At 44.3% G+C, this 20,715-nt stretch overlaps 1 protein-coding gene across 4 annotated transcripts in view; it reads left to right on the top strand.

Annotated features, from left to right (window-relative positions):
- The window catches only part of LDLRAD4 (low density lipoprotein receptor class A domain containing 4), a 969,790-nt gene that overhangs the window by 403,351 nt on the left and 545,724 nt on the right, over window positions 1-20,715 (top strand). For all 4 annotated transcript variants that reach the window (XM_063923409.1, XM_063923410.1, XM_063923407.1 and 1 more), the window contains one exon: window positions 3,420-3,872. In XM_063923409.1, the coding sequence (XP_063779479.1) occupies window positions 3,833-3,872 (40 nt within the window). In that variant the 5' untranslated portion in view covers window positions 3,420-3,832. The remainder of the gene's footprint in view (window positions 1-3,419; window positions 3,873-20,715) is intronic.

Here is a 20,715-nt window from a genome sequence, read left to right as displayed (position 1 = left end):
CGGCATTGAAATCCTGTCAAACGGAATGCCAACGGCAGAATCCGAAAGGGGATCAATACACAGATGCCGGAATCCCGACCATCACTATCAGCATGCTGCAAGGGAATAAAATAGGCGTATGAAATAGTTTAGGTTTTTTCCTTTGTGTCCACGGTTTTATATAGCCAATAAAATGTCAAACCTGTAATTAAATACCTAACTGCTCTATTTAATGCAGACTCTTTTAGTAATCACCAGAGCCGTAACTAGGTGTGTGCCAGAGGGGCATTGCACACAGCGCAACTGCACTGTGGGCGCACCATCTGGCAGCACCACCCGCACGGCCACTGCCCGCCGCCCACTCTCATTGCCTCCTCCTGCCTCCCGCCGGCCGCCGCTGCAGTGCTGTCCTGCACGCAGGGGGGGTGTCTGAGTAGTCATTGCTCTGGTGTCAGGGATAAATAACCTGCAGTGAGTCCCTCAGTCTTGCAGCATGACGAGCCCCCCCGCAGCCGCAGTACCCACACGGCTGTCAGTGTCCGGGGAGAGGAAGCAGGGGGCGGAACACCTGTGGAGCCTGCTGAGCAGTCACTGGTCAGTGTCTCCATACAGTGGGCGTGGTGTAGGCAGAGTGGCACTCGTGGCTCCCACTACGCCCACACTATGCTGCTAGTATGGAGAGACACTGATCCTGTGTCCTGTGTGCTTCAGGCTCCCCTGCTGCGGACCTGATCTCCCCTGCGGCGGAAGTGCGATAAGCAGCAGTAAGCATACAAGTGCAGAGAGGGGTGCAGATAACTGTTTGCGGAGAGCTGTCTCTGGGGATCTCAGTGAGGGGGATATGAGTGAGGGTGGTATACTGTCTGTGTTTGAGGGGAGGGGAATTGAGGAAGGTAGAGGAGCTGTGTGATTGTGTGAGGGAGCCAACTTGGAGGTGGGAATGAATTTCTGTGAGGGAGCTGAGTGTGGGGGAGGGGTCTGTGTAAAGGTGGTATGCTGTGTGTGTTGGGGGGGTGTTGGTGGTAGTGCCTGCTGCCACTGCCAGTCCTGCCGCTTCCCCTGATGCCGGGTGCCCGAAGCTGATTTGTGCAATGCTGTTTAGTGCCTGCCGCCGCTGCCTGAGGTCCCGGCAGCGCTGCGGCTGAGTTCTCTGCTGCCTGTGAAGTGGACAGGAGGAGTCAGGAGCCGGCAACAGCACGTAAGTGCCTACACAGACACTACACTACACTATATTACACTACACTACACTTCACTATAGTACACTACACTACACTACACTCCACTACACTACACTACACTACACTCTAAGGGTAAGGGGCGGGAGGGGGGTGTAAGGGGGACTCTGCCTGCCATAATGTGTAAAAGGGGGACCTATCCTGCCGTAACGTGTAAAAGGTGGACTCTGTCTGCCGTAATGTGTATGAGGTGGACTCTGTCTGCCGTAATATGTAAAAGGGGACGCTGTCTGCCGTAACGTGTAAAAGGTGGACGCTGTCTGCCGTAATGTGCAAAAAGGGGACTCTGTCTGCTGTAATGTGTAAAAAGGGGATGCTGTCTGCCGTAATGTGTAAAAAGGGGACGCTGTCTGCTGTAATGTGCAAAAAGGGGCTCTACCTGGTGTAGTGGCGCTACTGGGCGGCGTAATTTGAATAATGGAGACTACTGTGCACCATTATGAATTGGTATTATTTTGTGGCCACACCCCTTTCCCGTGAAGCCACGCCTCTTTATTTTCTCTTGCACACAGCGCTAAAATATCTAGTTACGGCACTGGTAATCACTACATAATGTAGAGAGCATTTTAATGGCCTTTAGACAATAAATGATATACCGTACAAAAAGCATCTCAAACATACAGATGACAATCTAGTGACCTCTAAGCAATGCAGACATTATTCAGCTGATATCAATTAAATCCTCTGTACAGTTCATATAGAATTATAGCAACTTCTGTACAATGCAGATCATACAATTTAAACCAGAATGCTGATTGGTGGATGGATCTGTTTATTATTCGTGAGAATGTTGGTAGGTTCCAACCTGATCTGACGATGGCTTTAGCTAGTAATTAGTCTGCTGAGAGCTGTCTAGTAGGTGTGACCCGTGCCCCAGAATGGGTAACTTTAGTTGCATTGCACAGCACTCAATGATGGCATGGGCACAACAGGAAGAATGTGTCATTCATTTTGGTTCCCACCAGATTAGAGGGGTCTGCATTTGGTCACATACAGATTTTGGGGATGGAATCCATATGCATAAAGCAACCTATCTCTGCAGTATAAAGCAATTCTACTGTAAATCTGGGCAGGATCATGAGTACCTCCATGGCAGCCCATGCAGTTGCTGTGGGACCTGAGTGGGTGCTGGGTGATGTGGGTTTCTCCACTGAGTTGTGATGAAGTATTTTGTACCCTGGACAGCTTTTCTAATAAGCCTTAATGACCCTATTTTTCATAGCGGAAAACAGAATCTGTTCTGGACTTGCCACTACCAGATAAGTGTGTCAAAATCATGAAAACTTTTTCTATAGGAAAAAGTGCATAGTTACCCAATAACGTTTTCTGTGGCTTTTTCTCTCCTAATCAGAGTGTTGGATCTGTGTGCTTTATTTTCTGTTCTGTATAGAGCAGGTAATTGCACAGTGAAATACTGTAAGATTGGTGATGCTGCTGAAATGTGTTTTGAAACCAGTAAAAGCAATGTTTTCTGTTATTATTATCTTTGCAATGTTTTCTGTAATTATTATCTTTGCCGCTACATTACTAAGGAGCGCTAATCCAAAATATCAGGTGTGTTTTAATATGTTTTGTCGCCATGGAAAGTCTATCAATGTGAATTTTGGCTATTGCATGCAAAATGTTTTTCACTTAGCAATAGATCTTGTTCAAAATGTTTTATTTGTAGCCAGCATAATACATTTTCAACCAAAGCTGGTGGTGTTTGTTAAAAATTCTAATAACGTTTCATTCCGACATTGTGTTTATTTTTGTGTTTGAAGCTCTGTGAATGGCACTGTACTGTTACAGGAGAGAGTGAGGTGGGGTGTCCAAGGGAACCTCTGTTCTCTCCTGTTTGACAGAACCATCTGAATGAGGCCTGCTTCTTCCATATCTGTGTGTTTAATTTGAGTCCCGTTGTTCTTTTGCCCCCACCTCTCCCTCTGTTTCCCTTCGATCTCTAGTAACTATGGCTTTGAAGTGAAAAGATAAACAGAGCTCAGGGGGTGATATGCAACTCCATCTCATGATCAGATTTACATTTCAAAGTGCTGTGTGGTCACACTTAGCATCGCAGCAAAATTATAATATTTACCTTTTGAAAATCCGCTCTAATGTGGACCATCATTTCCAGAGGGTTTTCTTTCTCTGCTTTTGTTCACTTCAGTGTTGGCAGAGACCATTGGGTAACCTAATCTCCACATTTCTTTTCTCATCTCTTAGTTTGCATGCCTGAGGGACTTGACGCTCTCCACAGAGTGAAGGCCAGACACTGCCTGAAGTCTGCTCTAGTCAAACCCTGCAAGATCAAGGCAACGCTGGACTGATGGGAATTCTGCTGGGAAAGGATAATACTGCATCACCTTTCTAATATAGGTCTCTCCGTTTTAATCTTTACCATCATGGCGACATATTTTTGGCTGGATGGGTAAACGGCCTTAACACGTTTTCTGCTAACACGCTTTGAATTGCCCTATTCCACCAGCCATTTGGGGCTTGGGGCTCAAACTAGAGTTTCTGGATGAATGAAAATGGACTCTGACTAAAATGGAAGTGACCTGACAGTTTCCTGCCCATCCGTTGTCTCCGGTAAGGACAGGTTAAAGTTGGACGTTCACCTTTGCTGGAAAAGCAGTATGCAGGAAGCTGGTTTTCAGGCCACAAATGCTTTCACAGGTAATAGTCTATATCTTTTGAGTGGGATTGAATTCAAAGCTGAAATTAGTTGCTTTACCAGCCGCAGATGCGTGCCTATTAAACATATGTATGTATATTTTTAAATCCCTCTGCGTGAATCATTCAGGCAATGCAGACTACTTTTTACGTCAATCCACCTAAATACTTCTATGCTTTTTTTTTTTTTTACTTTGTTTTTTGCACATTCTGCTCTTGAGGACTGTACCTTTAGATCAGGGACATTGTAGCATACCCATCAGGCCTGTCTCAGTACATGCATCATACTCTTGCAATTGAATATTTCTATTACATTGGCAAAAACTAGTCTTTGTGGGGGGAAATGCTATGCAGCCCTGTACTAATTTGTGAGCAGTCTCATAAATGCTGTCTCCATTCTTTCAGTAGGGTCCTGCAAAACTACATATTTTTGCATGTGATGGAAAAAAACCCGAAGACACAGGTGCATCAAGCCCACATCCCACTGGCGTATCTGTAATGGGTGCAATGTGTGTGGTACACACGGGCCCCTGGGTCCAGAGGGGGCCCACACCGCACACACTGCACCCATTTCTTCTATACTTACTTTTCCGGCGTCCATCGGCGACTGTGTGTGGGCCCCCTCCTCATCCGTGGCCGTCACCGCCGCTGCTAGTGCACTGAGCGCTAGAGACTCTGGCACAGTGCCAGAGTCTACACCGCATGCGCAGGAAAATGGCACGGTGGCCATTTTTTGGAGTCCTGCGCATACACTGTAGACACTGGCACTGTGCCAGATAGTCATGGGCAAAGTGATTCACTGAACTGAGTTGAGACACATGACTCAGTTCAGTGGAGTGTCTCAAGTCAGTGTCTCGGGGAGTCATGACTCATTTGTATCGGAATGTATTGCAGAGACAGTGCACATGAGTCAGTGAGTTGCCAGACTCAGTGCTGGCAGACCAGTTCTGGTGACTCATGGAGGGAGTGACTCAGTCCTCTGGGAGTTGGCTCAGCTAGTTATTCAGCTGCACTGATTGTGCAGTGCATCTGGGGGAGGCAGCTGCTTATGCACTGATTGTTAATAATATATTAACAAAGATTCAGTGTTATGTTGATATATTATTAATAACCAATTATTGCATACTAGTTACTGAATAATATGCACATTACTTCTGGTTGAGGAGAGAAAGCTTAACAGCCATGAAATTTATTATTTATTTATTAGCAGTTTCTTATATAGCGCAGAACGAGATACTGTTCATAAATTTCAGTGTGGAGGCACCAGCGATGAACGATTCGCGGCCCCGCGCTCGTTCATCGCTGGTGCCCCGTCGCTTGTGCATGCAGGCCAATATGGACGATCTTGTCCATAATTTGCCTGCACTGCTATGGAGCCGGGTGACGGGGAGAGTGAAGAAACTTCCCTCCACCTGTCACTGGTTTATACATGGTTTCATAATGTTAGTTATACTTTGGCCTAACAGTTTGAATTTAATTGTTTTTCTTTACAAATTGCATTTCTATATGATCATGCCAATTTACTGTTATTATTATTATTAATATATTACCAGTTATTTATATAGAGCACACATAGTCCGCAGCGCTTTACAAAGAATAATTGTCCATTCACATCAGTCCCTGCCCCAGTGGAGCTTACAATCTATATTCCCTAGCACATGTACACTCACGCTAGGTTAATTTTGTTGGAGACAATTAACCTACCAATATATTTTTTGGCTTGTGAGAAAAAAACGGAGAACCTGGAGGAAACCCACGCAAGTACAGGGAGAATATACAAACTCCACACAGTTATGGCCATAGTGGGAATTGAACCCATGACCTCAGTGCTGTGAGGCAGTAATGCTAACCATTACACCATCCGTACTGCTGATCCCTTTACTACTGTTGATTCCAATCTAATTATATATATATATTTTCATCAGCTCAGAATGTAAAAATGAACGGCCTCTTCCCACAAAATACAGTTTTTATCTGACAGGAAAGCAGTTTTTGGTACATGTGTATCGTGACATTAGTGTGAGATCATGTATTTTAGTGGTTTGATTAAACTGCACACACTTCAGCTTTGATCTTTGTTTTTTTATGGAACTATCCACCTAATCTAGCGTACACATTTGATTAGACTTTAATATCTTGTTAGTTATCCTGCTTGTTTTGGTGTGGAAAAGAATGAATGGGATTGCAAAAAATGATGAGCTCTAACTGGAAAAGGACAGCAAGCTTTAAAATATAGAGAGTGAATTTGGAATAATAAAGCTTGATAGCCTTCTATGATTTGTTGTCCTTTAATACAATATCCATATTCTGCAGTCCTGTTCAGCAGCCTAGTTTAATTTAAACCGGCATGGGAGTCACAGATGGCTGCTCAATAAGGAGTCAACTCACTGAGTGATGGGAGTACAAATGGTTGTTATTGTAATGTCGTTGTCCCTTGGATATGCCTCTGATGCAGTTAGAATACCAAGTGGTCAGTTAGATTGATTTATATTACATATATACCACCATGCTTCACTGTATAATAAATATGTGTGAGTTATGCAGTTGCCCTGTAATGGTCGGGAAATTATTTAAAAAATGGTAACGAGCCCAGATGTCTAGGATATTACTAGCATTATGCAGCTGAGCTTCACTGTTGTCTTTGAACATAGCACAGGACCTGGGAGTAGCAAGACGGAGATGGGGTAGCTTTGTGAACCCCAAAATCTGATGTTATACAGAGTATGCTGGGGTTCTATCTGACTAATCTAATTGTCATTAGGAGCTTTGATCTCAGACACTACTTGGACTGTAACAATGTCTGGAAGTCAAGTGTCAATAGCTCTATTTCAGAATATACAGTTGGAACCAGGATCCGCTTCCCTACAGTTCCTGGTGTCTGTGAGAAAGGGGGAATAGTTTAGTATGTCTCATTAGGGACTCGAGTAGTCATAGTGCATTTTTAGGGGCATTTTATTGGTCAGGCCTGAAGTGCATGTAAGGGATCTTATATCAAGAGTGCTCAGATCTTGGGTCTCTCCATATAAAGAGACTTTCCTATTTCTTTTTGTACTAGAAATATACTTTATTACATTAAAATCTGTCTTTCTAACTTCATATTTGGCATTCATCTATTTATTTTGTTGTGCGGCACTTCTTGCAGTGTCTGTATGACCTTACCAGCAATCAAAAGCATTTATTTTCCTGATTTGATTTTTAATATTTCTTGAATAATGGGTGTAAAACAAATAAATGTGATGTATTCCCAAAATAACAGCTTTTAAATTCATCAAGTAGTTTGACCCTCTTGCACAGTGCTCCTGGGAGAATTCAGAAATGGTGTCTAATGGCTTCTGGTTATTCCCGCTCATGCTCCCTCACATTCGGGGAGCCCCAAATACGCTCAGTTTATTTCTTTTGTTAGAAGTTTATAACTCACTCTCTGTCTGCCCGTCCTTCTGTCTGTCTGTGTATATATCAGGGATGTTTGGTGAGCTAAATGGCTCAGCACCGCACGTCATTGGTGTGTGTATGTGTGTGCGTGTATGTATGTGTGTGTATATATATATATATATATATATATATAAAAAAACACAGAAGTATCCTTATCTTGCGCCAACTCAAGAGCGACACACTGGGAGAGGTCTTTGTTGGGAGACCTCAGGAACATACAAAGAAAAACACAGATTCCCAAGTGCGCTAGTGATGTAATGTAATTATATAATTCTTCCAGCGTTTATTTCATCAGAAAATGTGGACTGGAAGATGTTTAATTCTGGGGACCTGTAACAGACACCCCTCACCAGAAAGTCACCCAAAACAAGAGGCCAACAGGCCAATTAATAAAAAGTTATTTTAATAACATATGATTTTTATACACAATATAAAATTATATCAATAAAACACAGTCACGACCAACATGTTTGTAAGATGGATTCTAGATACTCCCTCACCTTTTTCAAGGTGCGAGCTCGAAGGGAGTATCTTCACAAACTAGGGTGCGATTTTCTGACTGACAGACCCCATTAGGTCCATTTGCTGAAGGTGACCTAAAGGTTTCATACTTATTGGTGTGGAAGAAGGTGTCATATCTATTCGAAGAACGGCGCCTTCTCCTTTGGTCATGATAAGAGTTAATTCTATTCCTATATCTATTCCTAGAAGGGTATGGAGAACGGTAAGACGGCCTTCTCCTATCTCCATATCCTTGATGGTAACCATCTCTCCTTCTAGGATTATTTCCTTGATTGTCTCTGTGGTTATATCGTTCTTGTTGGTATACATTAGTACCACGGTTGTGGGCGTGGTATGCAGCAAGATTATCATTCTGTCTAGCATCTTTTGCCCAATCAAAGATTAATCCTTTTTGGTAATCTTCCTTATCTCTGGAAAATGTATTCTTTTTTCTCGAGATGATTTCTCTTTCTGTTATATCAAGTTGGTTTTGTAGTCTACCCACATCATGTAGAAATTCCTCGCTAGTTTCAAATCTAGTCACTGAAGTCTCTAGTTTCAGTAGTTCCTCCTCTAGCTTAATTAGATCCCTTTTCCTTTCTGCTATTAGTAATCCCATCAATTTCTTGGAGCAGTCCCCTAAGATATCGTTCCACATTTTCATAAAGGATTCATTTTGTATACCATACGTTGGTTTTTTCAATATACGTAGTCCTCTAGGGACTCTCCCTACTTCAATATACTTTTCTAATGTTACTATCTCGTACCAGTTTTTCATTTCCTTTATAGACAGTTTTTCTATCATATTTAATTGGGAATAATAATCTTCCTCATTATTGATAGATATTGTACTATCCATATCCTCTGAAAATAATTTTTTTACATTTGTGTGTTCTTGATGTTCTATCCTTAAAAATAGGCATAATGGCAGCAATTACAGATACACAACAAGGTAGATACAGAAAAACACAGAAGTATCCTTATCTTGCGCCAACTCAAGAGCGACACACTGGGAGAGGTCTTTGTTGGGAGACCTCAGGAACATACAAAGAAAAACACAGATTCCCAAGTGCGCTAGTGATGTAATGTAATTATATAATTCTTCCAGCGTTTATTTCATCAGAAAATGTGGACTGGAAGATGTTTAATTCTGGGGACCTGTAACAGACACCCCTCACCAGAAAGTCACCCAAAACAAGAGGCCAACAGGCCAATTAATAAAAAGTTATTTTAATAACATATGATTTTTATACACAATATAAAATTATATCAATAAAACACAGTCACGACCAACATGTTTGTAAGATGGATTCTAGATACTCCCTCACCTTTTTCAAGGTGCGAGCTCGAAGGGAGTATCTTCACAAACTAGGGTGCGATTTTCTGACTGACAGACCCCATTAGGTCCATTTGCTGAAGGTGACCTAAAGGTTTCATACTTATTGGTGTGGAAGAAGGTGTCATATCTATTCGAAGAACGGCGCCTTCTCCTTTGGTCATGATCAGAGTTAATTCTATTCCTATATCTATTCCTAGAAGGGTATGGAGAACGGTAAGACGGCCTTCTCCTATCTCCATATCCTTGATGGTAACCATCTCTCCTTCTAGGATTATTTCCTTGATTGTCTCTGTGGTTATATCGTTCTTGTTGGTATACATTAGTACCACGGTTGTGGGCGTGGTATGCAGCAAGATTATCATTCTGTCTAGCATCTTTTGCCCAATCAAAGATTAATCCTTTTTGGTAATCTTCCTTATCTCTGGAAAATGTATTCTTTTTTCTCGAGATGATTTCTCTTTCTGTTATATCAAGTTGGTTTTGTAGTCTACCCACATCATGTAGAAATTCCTCGCTAGTTTCAAATCTAGTCACTGAAGTCTCTAGTTTCAGTAGTTCCTCCTCTAGCTTAATTAGATCCCTTTTCCTTTCTGCTATTAGTAATCCCATCAATTTCTTGGAGCAGTCCCCTAAGATATCGTTCCACATTTTCATAAAGGATTCATTTTGTATACCATACGTTGGTTTTTTCAATATACGTAGTCCTCTAGGGACTCTCCCTACTTCAATATACTTTTCTAATGTTACTATCTCGTACCAGTTTTTCATTTCCTTTATAGACAGTTTTTCTATCATATTTAATTGGGAATAATAATCTTCCTCATTATTAATAGATATTGTACTATCCATATCCTCTGAAAATAAATTTTTACATTTGTGTGTTCTTGATGTTCTATCCTTAAAAATAGGCATAATGGCAGCAATTACAGATACACAACAAGGTAGATACAGAAAAACACAGAAGTATCCTTATCTTGCGCCAACTCAAGAGCGACACACTGGGAGAGGTCTTTGTTGGGAGACCTCAGGAACATACAAAGAAAAACACAGATTCCCAAGTGCGCTAGTGATGTAATGTAATTATATAATTCTTCCAGCGTTTATTTCATCAGAAAATGTGGACTGGAAGATGTTTAATTCTGGGGACCTGTAACAGACACCCCTCACCAGAAAGTCACCCAAAACAAGAGGCCAACAGGCCAATTAATAAAAAGTTATTTTAATAACATATGATTTTTATACACAATATAAAATTATATCAATAAAACACAGTCACGACCAACATGTTTGTAAGATGGATTCTAGATACTCCCTCACCTTTTTCAAGGTGCGAGCTCGAAGGGAGTATCTTCACAAACTAGGGTGCGATTTTCTGACTGACATATATATATAAAATAAAGATTTGTAAACATCTTTATTCGAGCACTAATTCCGAAACTATTTTCACTGTATTTTCTAGTCTAAATTTCAATCTCTATGCCCAGTAAAGTTATTATAATTTTTTTTTTGCCATTCTTACCAAACCAGTATTATACGCAAGATTCATCCAGTTCGGCAACAGTTTTCTATGTACCTGCTTTAGTGCTGAAGAGAACAGAAGCATACTGTATGTGCTTGGTTTACTGCAGGGGGTGTAGCTTCACAGCAGTAGCAGAAAATGCTGATAATTCACAATACGGTACTTAGCCGGGCAGTCCTACTAATATCTAATAGTCTCATTCACCATGTCTGAGTAAGTTAGAACAAGATCACATGTGGAATTGCATTATTACTGCAGGCTGATTGCTAATATCGCTGTAATGATGTGAATAGATCACAGCATCAGCGTTTAGATTATTAGCATAAATGGAAGGAATACTTATTCAGCCCATAAGAAATGGATGTCAGTAGTCATCGCTTTTATGTTTTGCCCCATGTATAGCACACCCCCAAGATCCACCTCCAGAACAGTGTATTTGATTGTCATGGGACACTTTTGTATGATCATGCGCTTATTTTACTTTGGCCACACCCCCTCATCTGAAAAATGCAAACTGCAAAATAAAAGGTGAAAATACTTTTATATCCAACTGTACGTGAGCCCTATTGTGCCTCCTATATTGTGAAAATAAAGAAACCAAAGGAGCTTCCAGAAGATAATTGACATGATCAAAGTAGTTTACATAGTTGAAGTTTATTTCAAACTAATTGTTGTTGTTGTTGTTGTTGTTGTTGTTTTTGGGGGGTGAGGGGGGGGGTGCTTCCCAGGTAAAATGTGACATGGGTCATGGGTTTTTGTTCTGGTCATGACTCATCCTCATAGGCTATGACTCTTCCAATATTGGATTTGTTTGTGTTTTGTAATAATTTGCATTGATCAGCATTACCATAGTCCATTTATTTTTTAAAACAATTTCTAGTTAGGGCGTCGAAAGAAAGTCCAATCGCAGATCCGTAATTGTACGGTAGTTGAGCACAGTGTGTTGTATTGTCGTAATGTTTTTGGGGAGGGTTTTGTATGCAATTTATGTTTATTGAGGACCAACAAATGATAGGATTAACTGTACAAATATGTAAAAAATAACTGAACATAAAGAATGTGGTAGATTTACTAAAACAAGTAAAGGATTTGACCAGTTGTTACAATAAGCAGAATCAAATGGTTGATATATCACACTAAAACACCAGCTGCCGATGGATAAGGGAAGTACGTCTAAGCGGTGGGAGTACAAGTGGATCATCACATTATACCCTTTACACAGGGATCTGTATTGCAGATTCCTTATATAAGAGCCATGGATATCAAACTACCGTAAAGTTTTGGTGACCATTAAGTACTGGTAGTATGAGGCCATCCATAAACATGTAGAGATCTAGCCGCACCACTGCTCAATCATAGTGAGAGGGGTCACAGAGCGCCAGTGGACAGGGATGACCGCTTAAGAGGTGCTAAGAATATGGCATAACAAACTCTTTTTAAACCAATGCCAAGGCCTACGTGTAAGATTCAAAAGCAGAAACTAGGGCAGGAGGGAAGATTCTCTTGGAGTATGCTGCTGGCAGTTTCTATCACCTTCTTCCACAATGGGCGCAGTGCCAGGCATTCCCACCAAATGTGGAGTGGGGTGCCTTTTGCTGTATTGCATCTCCAGCAGGAGTTTGGGACCCCAGGTTACATTTTAACCAAAAGACTAGGACAACGGTACCAGCATTTCATTGCTTTATAGTGCGTTTCCATCACCAATATGTTCACTGAGCTAGAAAGGTCATTGATAAATATTTTCACCCAGTCATTGTCACCAACCATGCCAAACAAATCTGTCTCTCAGTCCCTGATAACCTCTTCACCACCAAGCCTACGTTTATCAATTAGCAACTTATAGATATAGGACATGGGGTGAACCAATGTTATTGGGACATACTGCATACATGGAGTCAAGTAGTGTTTACCCATGGCAACATGTGTTTTTGGTTCTCCTACCCATGAGGAAATACTTCAGCTGAAGATATCTCCATATTCCAGTATTAGGTAAGCTTCCCCCAACTCGGAGGGACTTGAAGCTTATAACACCAGAGGAGTCTACCAAATACTTAGCCCTTGAAATCCCTTGTGAGCTTCATGACCTAAATGAGTTGGAGGGTCCCCAGGGGGGAAAGGTCAGGTTACCAAATAGTGGAGTCAGAGGGGATGGGGAGGTGATAAGACCAGTTGAGATCAGAGACAGCACTAGCAAGAGATGATGGGGTTCATCAGCGGGTTACGAATTTTAGGTAAGACTGAAAGCCAAGGTATGCAGGAGACCCACCTGGAAGGGATGATGCTGCTGTGTCTACCCATTGCTTTGTGTTTCCTATCCTGGTCCATTCCATAACCCTCAATAAATAAAGCTGCATGATAATAAGAAATAATGTGTGGCAACTGTAAACCACCTAAGTGCCTGAGCCTGTAGAGGATCTCATGCTTGAAGCAAACTGCCCACACATAGTCTCTAACAACATGGTTAAGATCTGTAAAACAGGAGCGGGGGATCACAATAGGCACAGTTTGCAGAAGATGCAGGACCCTGGGCAACCCATTCATTTTAATCACAGCAATCCTCCCTTTCCACAAGATTTTGATGACTTATGCAATAAGACCCTCAGATATTTTATCTGATTGGGGTACAGTGAAAAATCGGATGCTCAGGCCCTCTATGACACCCGGGTCTGTAGTGAGATTTAGGGCATTTTACTTAAGGGCCCTACACTGGACGACATTTTAGAAAGACTACATTGGACGAAATTTTAGAAAGATATGAACGATATCATTAAAAAATGAACGATATTTCGTTCATATCATTCAGTGTGGAGGCACCGACTATGAATGATGCCCATCCCCGCAGTCGTTCACCGTTGGTCTATCATCTTTTATCATTGCAAGCAAGTTGGACGATATTGATGCTTGCAATGTCAAATCGTTCATACAAGTCTTTCAGTGTATGCAGAAAAATCATTACTGAAAAATCGTTCATTGTTTGTCGTTCGTCGTTCATTGTTCAAATCACGCAGTGTGTACGGCCCTTAAGACAGGTTCACCTTAAAGTTAGATAGGGTGCCCAAATGGTTAAATCCATAAGGAGATTGGGAACAGAAACTAAAGGATCAATTAAAATTGTCAGGTCACCTGCAAATTCCTTCTCACCCAACCTTATGACCGCTAAGTTAGTGTTGAATGGCCCTCGCCAAGGCATATAAAGACTAGAGGAGATAGGACAGCCTTGACGAGTGCCATTAGAAATCGTAAAGGGGCTGACAAATCCATGTTAATCCGCACCTGTGCTGACGGGGAGAAGTAAAGGGAACAGATTTTCTGAAGGCTGGTCTGGCCCAAGCCCAAATGCTCCAGTACACCCATCAACAAATCCCAGTCAACTCTGTCAAATGCCTTCTCGGCACCTGTCAACAGCAGCAAAACTGATATTTTACGACATGAGGCTAGGTAGATTAAGTCCAGAACGTTAGTAGTGGTGTCCCTAGCCTCACGACCAGGGACAAAGGCCACTTGATCAATTTGGATCAGGCCAGGTAGGAGGAGTTTCAAACGTTGGCCAAGAGTTTAGCAAAATGTTAATACTGAAGGCTTGAAACATTTTCTTTCTGCTTATATCAATAGTAAGTAATACACAGGCTCTGCGTATTAGTACCTTGACTGATGATAGGTGCTGTGCTCTGATGGTATCCAGTTGATAGCTCTATAGTAAAAAGATAGACAGTCAATAGGTCAACCCCAAATAGTTGAATCAGTTAAAAGGTTAACAGCTTATAAACAGTGCTTAAGGTTGACATGACAATGGTCGACACACATGGTCAACACACCTTTTTTTTTTTACTTTTTCATCATTCACAATCCTTGTGGACTACAATTCAAAATACCAGGTGGGCCGCTAGTATGAATATCACATTAACATAAAAAAAAAGATAAAAATGAATGTACGAGTACATACCTTTTGATCAGGAAGGTTATGTTTCAATGTTGTCTTTTTATCCTTTTCTCATTTCTCTGACGTCCTAGTGGATGCTGGGAACTCCGTAAGGACCATGGGGAATAGACGGGCTCCGCAGGAGACTGGGCACTCTTAAAAGAAAGATTAGGTACTATATCTGGTGTGCACTGGCTCCTCCCTCTATGCCCCTCCTCCAGACCTCAGTTAGAATCTGTGCCCGGCCAGAGCTGGATGCACCTAGTGGGCTCTCCTGAGCTCACTAGAAAAGAAAGTATTTGTTAGGTTTTTTATTTTCAGTGAGATCTGCTGGCAACAGACTCACTGCTACGAGGGACTGAGGGGAGAGAAGCAAACCTACCTGCTTGCAGCTAGCTTGTGCTTCTAAGGCTACTGGACACCATTAGCTCCAGAGGGATCGAACACAGGGCCCGACCTCGATCGTCCGTTCCCGGAGCCGCGCCGCCGTCCCCCTTGCAGAGCCAGAAGACAGAAGATAAAGATGAAAAACGGCGGCTGAAGACTCCTGTCTTCATTAAGGTGGCGCCCTGGGCAGCATTTAGTTTACCTTTTGGCACAAATAACACATAATACAGTGTATAACACTGTATATGTGCAAAAACCCCCGCCATTAACATTATAAAAAGCGGGAGAAGCCCGCCGCTGAGGGGGCGGGGCTATCTTCCTCAGCACAGCCAGCGCCATTTTCTCTTCACAGCTCCGCTGGAAGGACGCTCCCCAGGCTCTCCCCTGCAGTATCCAGTACGACAAGGGTAAAAAAGAGAGGGGGGGCACATAAATTTAGGCGCAATTTGTGTTAATAAGCAGCTATTGGGAAAAATCACTCAGTATAGTGAAAATCCCTGTGTTATATAGCGCTGTAGTGTGTGCTGGCATACTCTCTCTCTGTCTCCCCAAAGGACTTTGTGGGGTCCTGTCCTCAGTCAGAGCATTCCCTGTGTGTGTGCGGTGTGTCGGTACGGCTGTGTCGACATATTTGATGAGGAGGGCTACGTGGAGACGGAGCAGGAGCCGATAAGTGTGATGTCGCCCCCTACGGGGCCGACACCGGAGTGGATGGATATGTGGAAGGTATTAACCGACAGTGTCAACTCTTTACATAAAAGGTTTGATGACGTAACAGCCTTGGGACAGCCGGCATCTCAGCCCGCGCCTGCCCAGGCGTCTCAGAGACCATCAGGGGCTCAAAAACGCCCGCTAGCTCAGATGGCAGACACAGATGTCGACACGGAGTCTGACTCCAGTGTAGACGAGGAGGAGACAAATGTACAGTCCACAAGGGCCATCCGATGCATGATTACGGCAATGAAAAATGTGTTGCACATTTCTGACATTAACCCGGTTACCACTAAAAAGGGTATTATGTTTGGGGAGAAAAAGCAGCCAGTGACTTTTCCCCCATCTGATGAATTAAATGAATTGTGTGAAGAAGCGTGGTGTTCCCCTGATAAGAAACTAGTGATTTCTAAGAGGTTACTGATGGCGTACCCTTTCCCGCCAACGGATAGGTTACGCTGGGAGACATCCCCTAGGGTGGACAAGGCGCTCACACGATTATCAAAAAGGGTGGCACTGCCGTCTCAGGATACGGCCGCCCTAAAGGAGCCTGCAGATAGAAAGCAGGAGGCTATCCTGAAGTCTGTATATTCACACTCAGGTACTATACTGAGACCTGCTATTGCTTCAGCATGGATGTGTAGTGCTGCAGCAGCATGGTCTGATACCCTGTCAGACAACATTGATACCCTCGACAGGGATGCTTTTTGCTAACCTTAGAGCATATAAAGGACGTCGTCTTGTATATGAGGGATGCACAGAGGGACATTTGCCGGCTGGCATCTAGAATTAATGCAATGTCCATTTCTGCCAGGAGAGTATTATGGACTCGGCAGTGGACAGGTGATGCTGATTCTAAAAGGCACATGGAGGTTTTGCCTTATAAGGGTGAGGAATTGTTTGGGGACGGTCTCTCGGACCTCGTATCCACAGCAACAGCTGGGAAGTCGACTTTTTTACCTCAGATTCCCTCACAGCCTAAGAAAGCACCGTATTATCAAATACAGTCCTTTCGGCCTCAGAAAGGCAAGCGGGTCAGAGGCGCATCCTTTCTGCCCAGAGGCAGGGGTAGAGGACAAAAGCTGCACCAGACAGCCAGTTCCCAGGAACAAAAATCCTCCCCTGCTTCCACTAAGTCCACCGCATGACGCTGGGGCTCCACAGGTGGAGCCAGGTGCGGTGGGGGCGCGTCTCCGGAACTTCAGCGACCAGTGGGTTCGCTCACAGGTGGATCTCTGGGTTCTACAAGTGGTATCTCAGGGATACATGCTGGAGTTCGAGGCGACTCCCCCTTGCCGTTACCTCAAATCAGCCTTGCCAGCGGCTCCCAGGGAAAGGGAGGTAGTGCTGGCGGCTATTCACAAGCTGTACCTTCAGCAGGTGATAATCAAGGTTCCCCTCCTTCAACAGGGACGGGGTTACTATTCCACAATGTTTGTGGTACCGAAACCAGACGGTTCGGTGAGACCCATTCTAAATTTAAAATCCTTGAACACTTATGTAAGGAAGTTCAAGTTCAAAATGGAATCGCTCAGGGCGGTTATTGCAAGCCTGGAAGAGGGGGATTTTATGGTGTCGCTGGACATCAAGGACGCTTATCTGCATGTCCCCATTTACCCACCTCACCAGGAGTACCTCAGGTTTGTGGTACAGGACTGTCATTACCAATTCCAGACGTTGCCGTTTGGTCTGTCCACGGCACCGAGGGTATTTACCAAGGTAATGGCCGAAATGATAATACTCCTTCGGAAGAAGGGAGTTATAATTATCCCGTACTTGGACGATCTCCTTATAAAGGCGAGGTCCAAGGAGCAGTTGTTAGTCAACGTAGCACTATCTCGGGAAGTGCTGCAACAGCACGGCTGGATTCTGAATATCCCAAAGTCGCAGCTGATTCCTGCGACGCGTCTGCTGTTCTTGGGCATGATTCTGGACACAGAACAGAAGAAGGTGTTTCTCCCGGTGGAGAAGGCCCAGGAATTGTCATCTCTGGTCAGGGACCTCCTGAAACCAAAACAGGTGTCGGTGCATCACTGCACGCGAGTCCTGGGAAAGATGGTAGCTTCTTACGAAACAATTCCCTTCGGCAGGTTCCATGCAAGGATCTTTCAGTGGGATCTGTTAGACAAGTGGTCCGGATCGCATCTTCAGATGCATCGGCTGATCACCCTGTCCCCGAGGGCCAGGGTGTCTCTGCTGTGGTGGCTGCAGAGTGCTCATCTTTTCGAGGGCCGCAGATTCGGCATACAGGACTGGGTCCTGGTGACCACGGATGCAAGCCTCCGAGGTTGGGGGGCAGTCACTCGGGGAAGGAACTTCCAAGGACAGTGGTCAAGTCAGGAGACTTCTCTTCACATAAATATTCTGGAACTAAGGGCCATTTACAACGCCCTGAGTCAAGCAGAACCCCTGCTTCAAAACCAACCGGTGCTGATTCAGTCAGACAACATCACGGCGGTCGCCCATGTAAACCGACAGGGCGGCACAAGAAGCAGGATGGCGATGGCAGAAGACACAAGGATTCTTCGATGGGCGGAGAATCACGTGCTAGCACTGTCAGCAGTGTTCATTCCGGGAGTGGACAACTGGGAAGCAGACTTCCTCAGCAGGCACGACCTCCACCCGGGAGAGTGGGGACTTCATCCAGAAGTCTTCACGCTGATTGTAAATCGTTGGGAACGGCCACAGGTAGACATGATGGCGTCCCGTCTCAACAAAAAGCTAAAAAAATATTGCGCCAGGTCAAGAGACCCTCAGGCGATAGCTGTGGACGCACTAGTGACACCGTGGGTGTACCAGTCGGTTTATGTGTTCCCTCCTCTTCCTCTCATACCCAAGGTACTGAGAATTGTAAGAAAGAGAGGAGTAAGAACTATACTCATCGTTCCGGATTGGCCAAGAAGAACTTGGTACCCAGAACTACAAGAAATGATCTCAGAGGACCCATGGCCTCTGCCTCTCAGACAGGACCTGTTACAGCAGGGGCCCTGTCTGTTCCAAGACTTACCGCGGCTGCGTTTGACGGCATGGCGGTTGAACGCCGGATCCTAACGGAAAAGGGCATTCCAGATGAAGTGATTCCTACGCTGATAAAGGCGAGGAAAGACGTGACAGCACAACATTATCACCGTATATGGCGAAAATATGTTGCTTGGTGTGAGGCCAGGAAGCCCCCCACAGAGGAATTCCAGCTGGGTCGATTCCTGCACTTCCTACAGTCAGGAGTGACTATGGGCCTAAAATTAGGATCCATAAAGGTCCAGATTTCGGCCCTATCTATTTTCTTTCAAAAAGAACTGGCTTCACTGCCTGAAGTTCAGACATTTGTTAAGGGAGTGCGGCATATTCAGCCCCCTTTTGTGCCTCCAGGGGCACCTTGGGATCTTAACGTTGTGTTGGATTTCCTGAAATCCCACTGGTTTGAGCCACTTAAGACCGTGGAGCTAAAATATCTCACGTGGAAAGTGGTCATGCTATTGGCCTTAGCTTCGGCTAGGCGTGTGTCAGAATTGGCGGCTTTGTCGTGTAAAAGCCCTTATCTGATCTTCCATATGGACAGGGCAGAATTGAGGACTCGTCCCCAATTTCTCCCTAAGGTGGTATCAGCGTTTCATTTGAACCAACCTATTGTGGTGCCTGCGGCTACTAGGGACTTGGAGGACTCCAAGTTACTAGATGTAGTCAGGGCTTTGAAAATCTATGTAGCCAGGACGGCTGGAGTCAGGAAAACTGACTCGCTGTTTATCCTGCATGCGCCCAACAAGCTGGGTGCTCCTGCTTCAAAGCAAACTATTGCGCGCTGGATCTGTAACACGATTCAGCAAGCTCATTCTGCGGCAGGATTGCCGCATCCTAAATCAGTAAAAGCCCATTCCACAAGGAAGGTGGGGTCTTCTTGGGCGGCTGCCTGAGGGGTATCGGCTTTACAGCTTTGCCGAGCTGCTACTTGGTCGGGTTCAAACACATTTGCTAAGTTCTACAAGTTTGATACCCTGGCTGAGGAGGACCTTGCCTTTGCTCATTCGGTGCTGCAGAGTCATCCGCACTCTCCCGCCCGTTTGGGAGCTTTGGTATAATCCCCATGGTCCTTACGGAGTTCCCAGAATCCACTAGGACGTCAGAGAAAATAAGAATTTAGTCACCGGTAATTCTATTTCTCGTAGTCCGTAGTGGATGCTGGGCGCCCGTCCCAAGTGCGGACTCTCTGCAATACATGTATATAGTTATTGCTTAACTAAAGGGTTATTGTTATGAGCCATCTGTTACTGAGGCTCAGTTGTTGTTCATACTGTTAACTGGGTATGGTTATCACGAGTTGTACAGTGTGATTGGTGTGGCTGGTATGAGTCTTACCCTGGATTCCAAATCCTTTCCTAGTAATGTCAGCTCTTCCGGGCACAGTTTCCCTAACTGAGGTCTGGAGGAGGGGCATAGAGGGAGGAGCCAGTGCACACCAGATATAGTACCTAATCTTTCTTTTAAGAGTGCCCAGTCTCCTGCGGAGCCCGTCTATTCCCCATGGTCCTTACGGAGTACCCAGCATCCACTACGGACTACGAGAAATAGAATTACCGGTGAGTAAATCCTTATTTTCACCCTTTCTCTTACGTCCTAGAGGAAGCTGGGGACTCCATAAGGACCATGGGGATAGACGGGCTCCGCAGGAGACATGGGCACTTTAAGAAAGACTTTATGTATGGGTGTGCACTGGCTCCTCCCTCTATGCCCCTCCTCCAGACCTCAGTTTACTACTGTGCCCAGAGGAGACTGGGTGCATTACAGGGAGTTTCCTGTCAGAAAGTATTTTGTTAGGTTTTTTATTTTCAGGGAGCCTGCTAGCAACAGACTCCCTGCATCGAGGGACTGAGGGGAGAAAAGCAGACCTACTTCTGTGAGTTTCAAGGCTCTGCTTCTTAGGCTACTGGACACCATTAGCTCCAGAGGGATCGGTACGCAGGTCTCACCCTCGCCGTCCATCCCAGAGCCGCGCCGCCGTCCTTCTCACAGAGCCGGAAGATAGAAGCCGGGTGGTGAGTAT

Source organism: Pseudophryne corroboree, chromosome 5 (genome assembly GCF_028390025.1).
Source record: "Pseudophryne corroboree isolate aPseCor3 chromosome 5, aPseCor3.hap2, whole genome shotgun sequence".
NCBI lineage: Eukaryota > Metazoa > Chordata > Amphibia > Anura > Myobatrachidae > Pseudophryne > Pseudophryne corroboree.
Note: the sequence above shows the minus strand (reverse complement) of the source record. Positions and strands in the feature narration are given on the sequence as shown.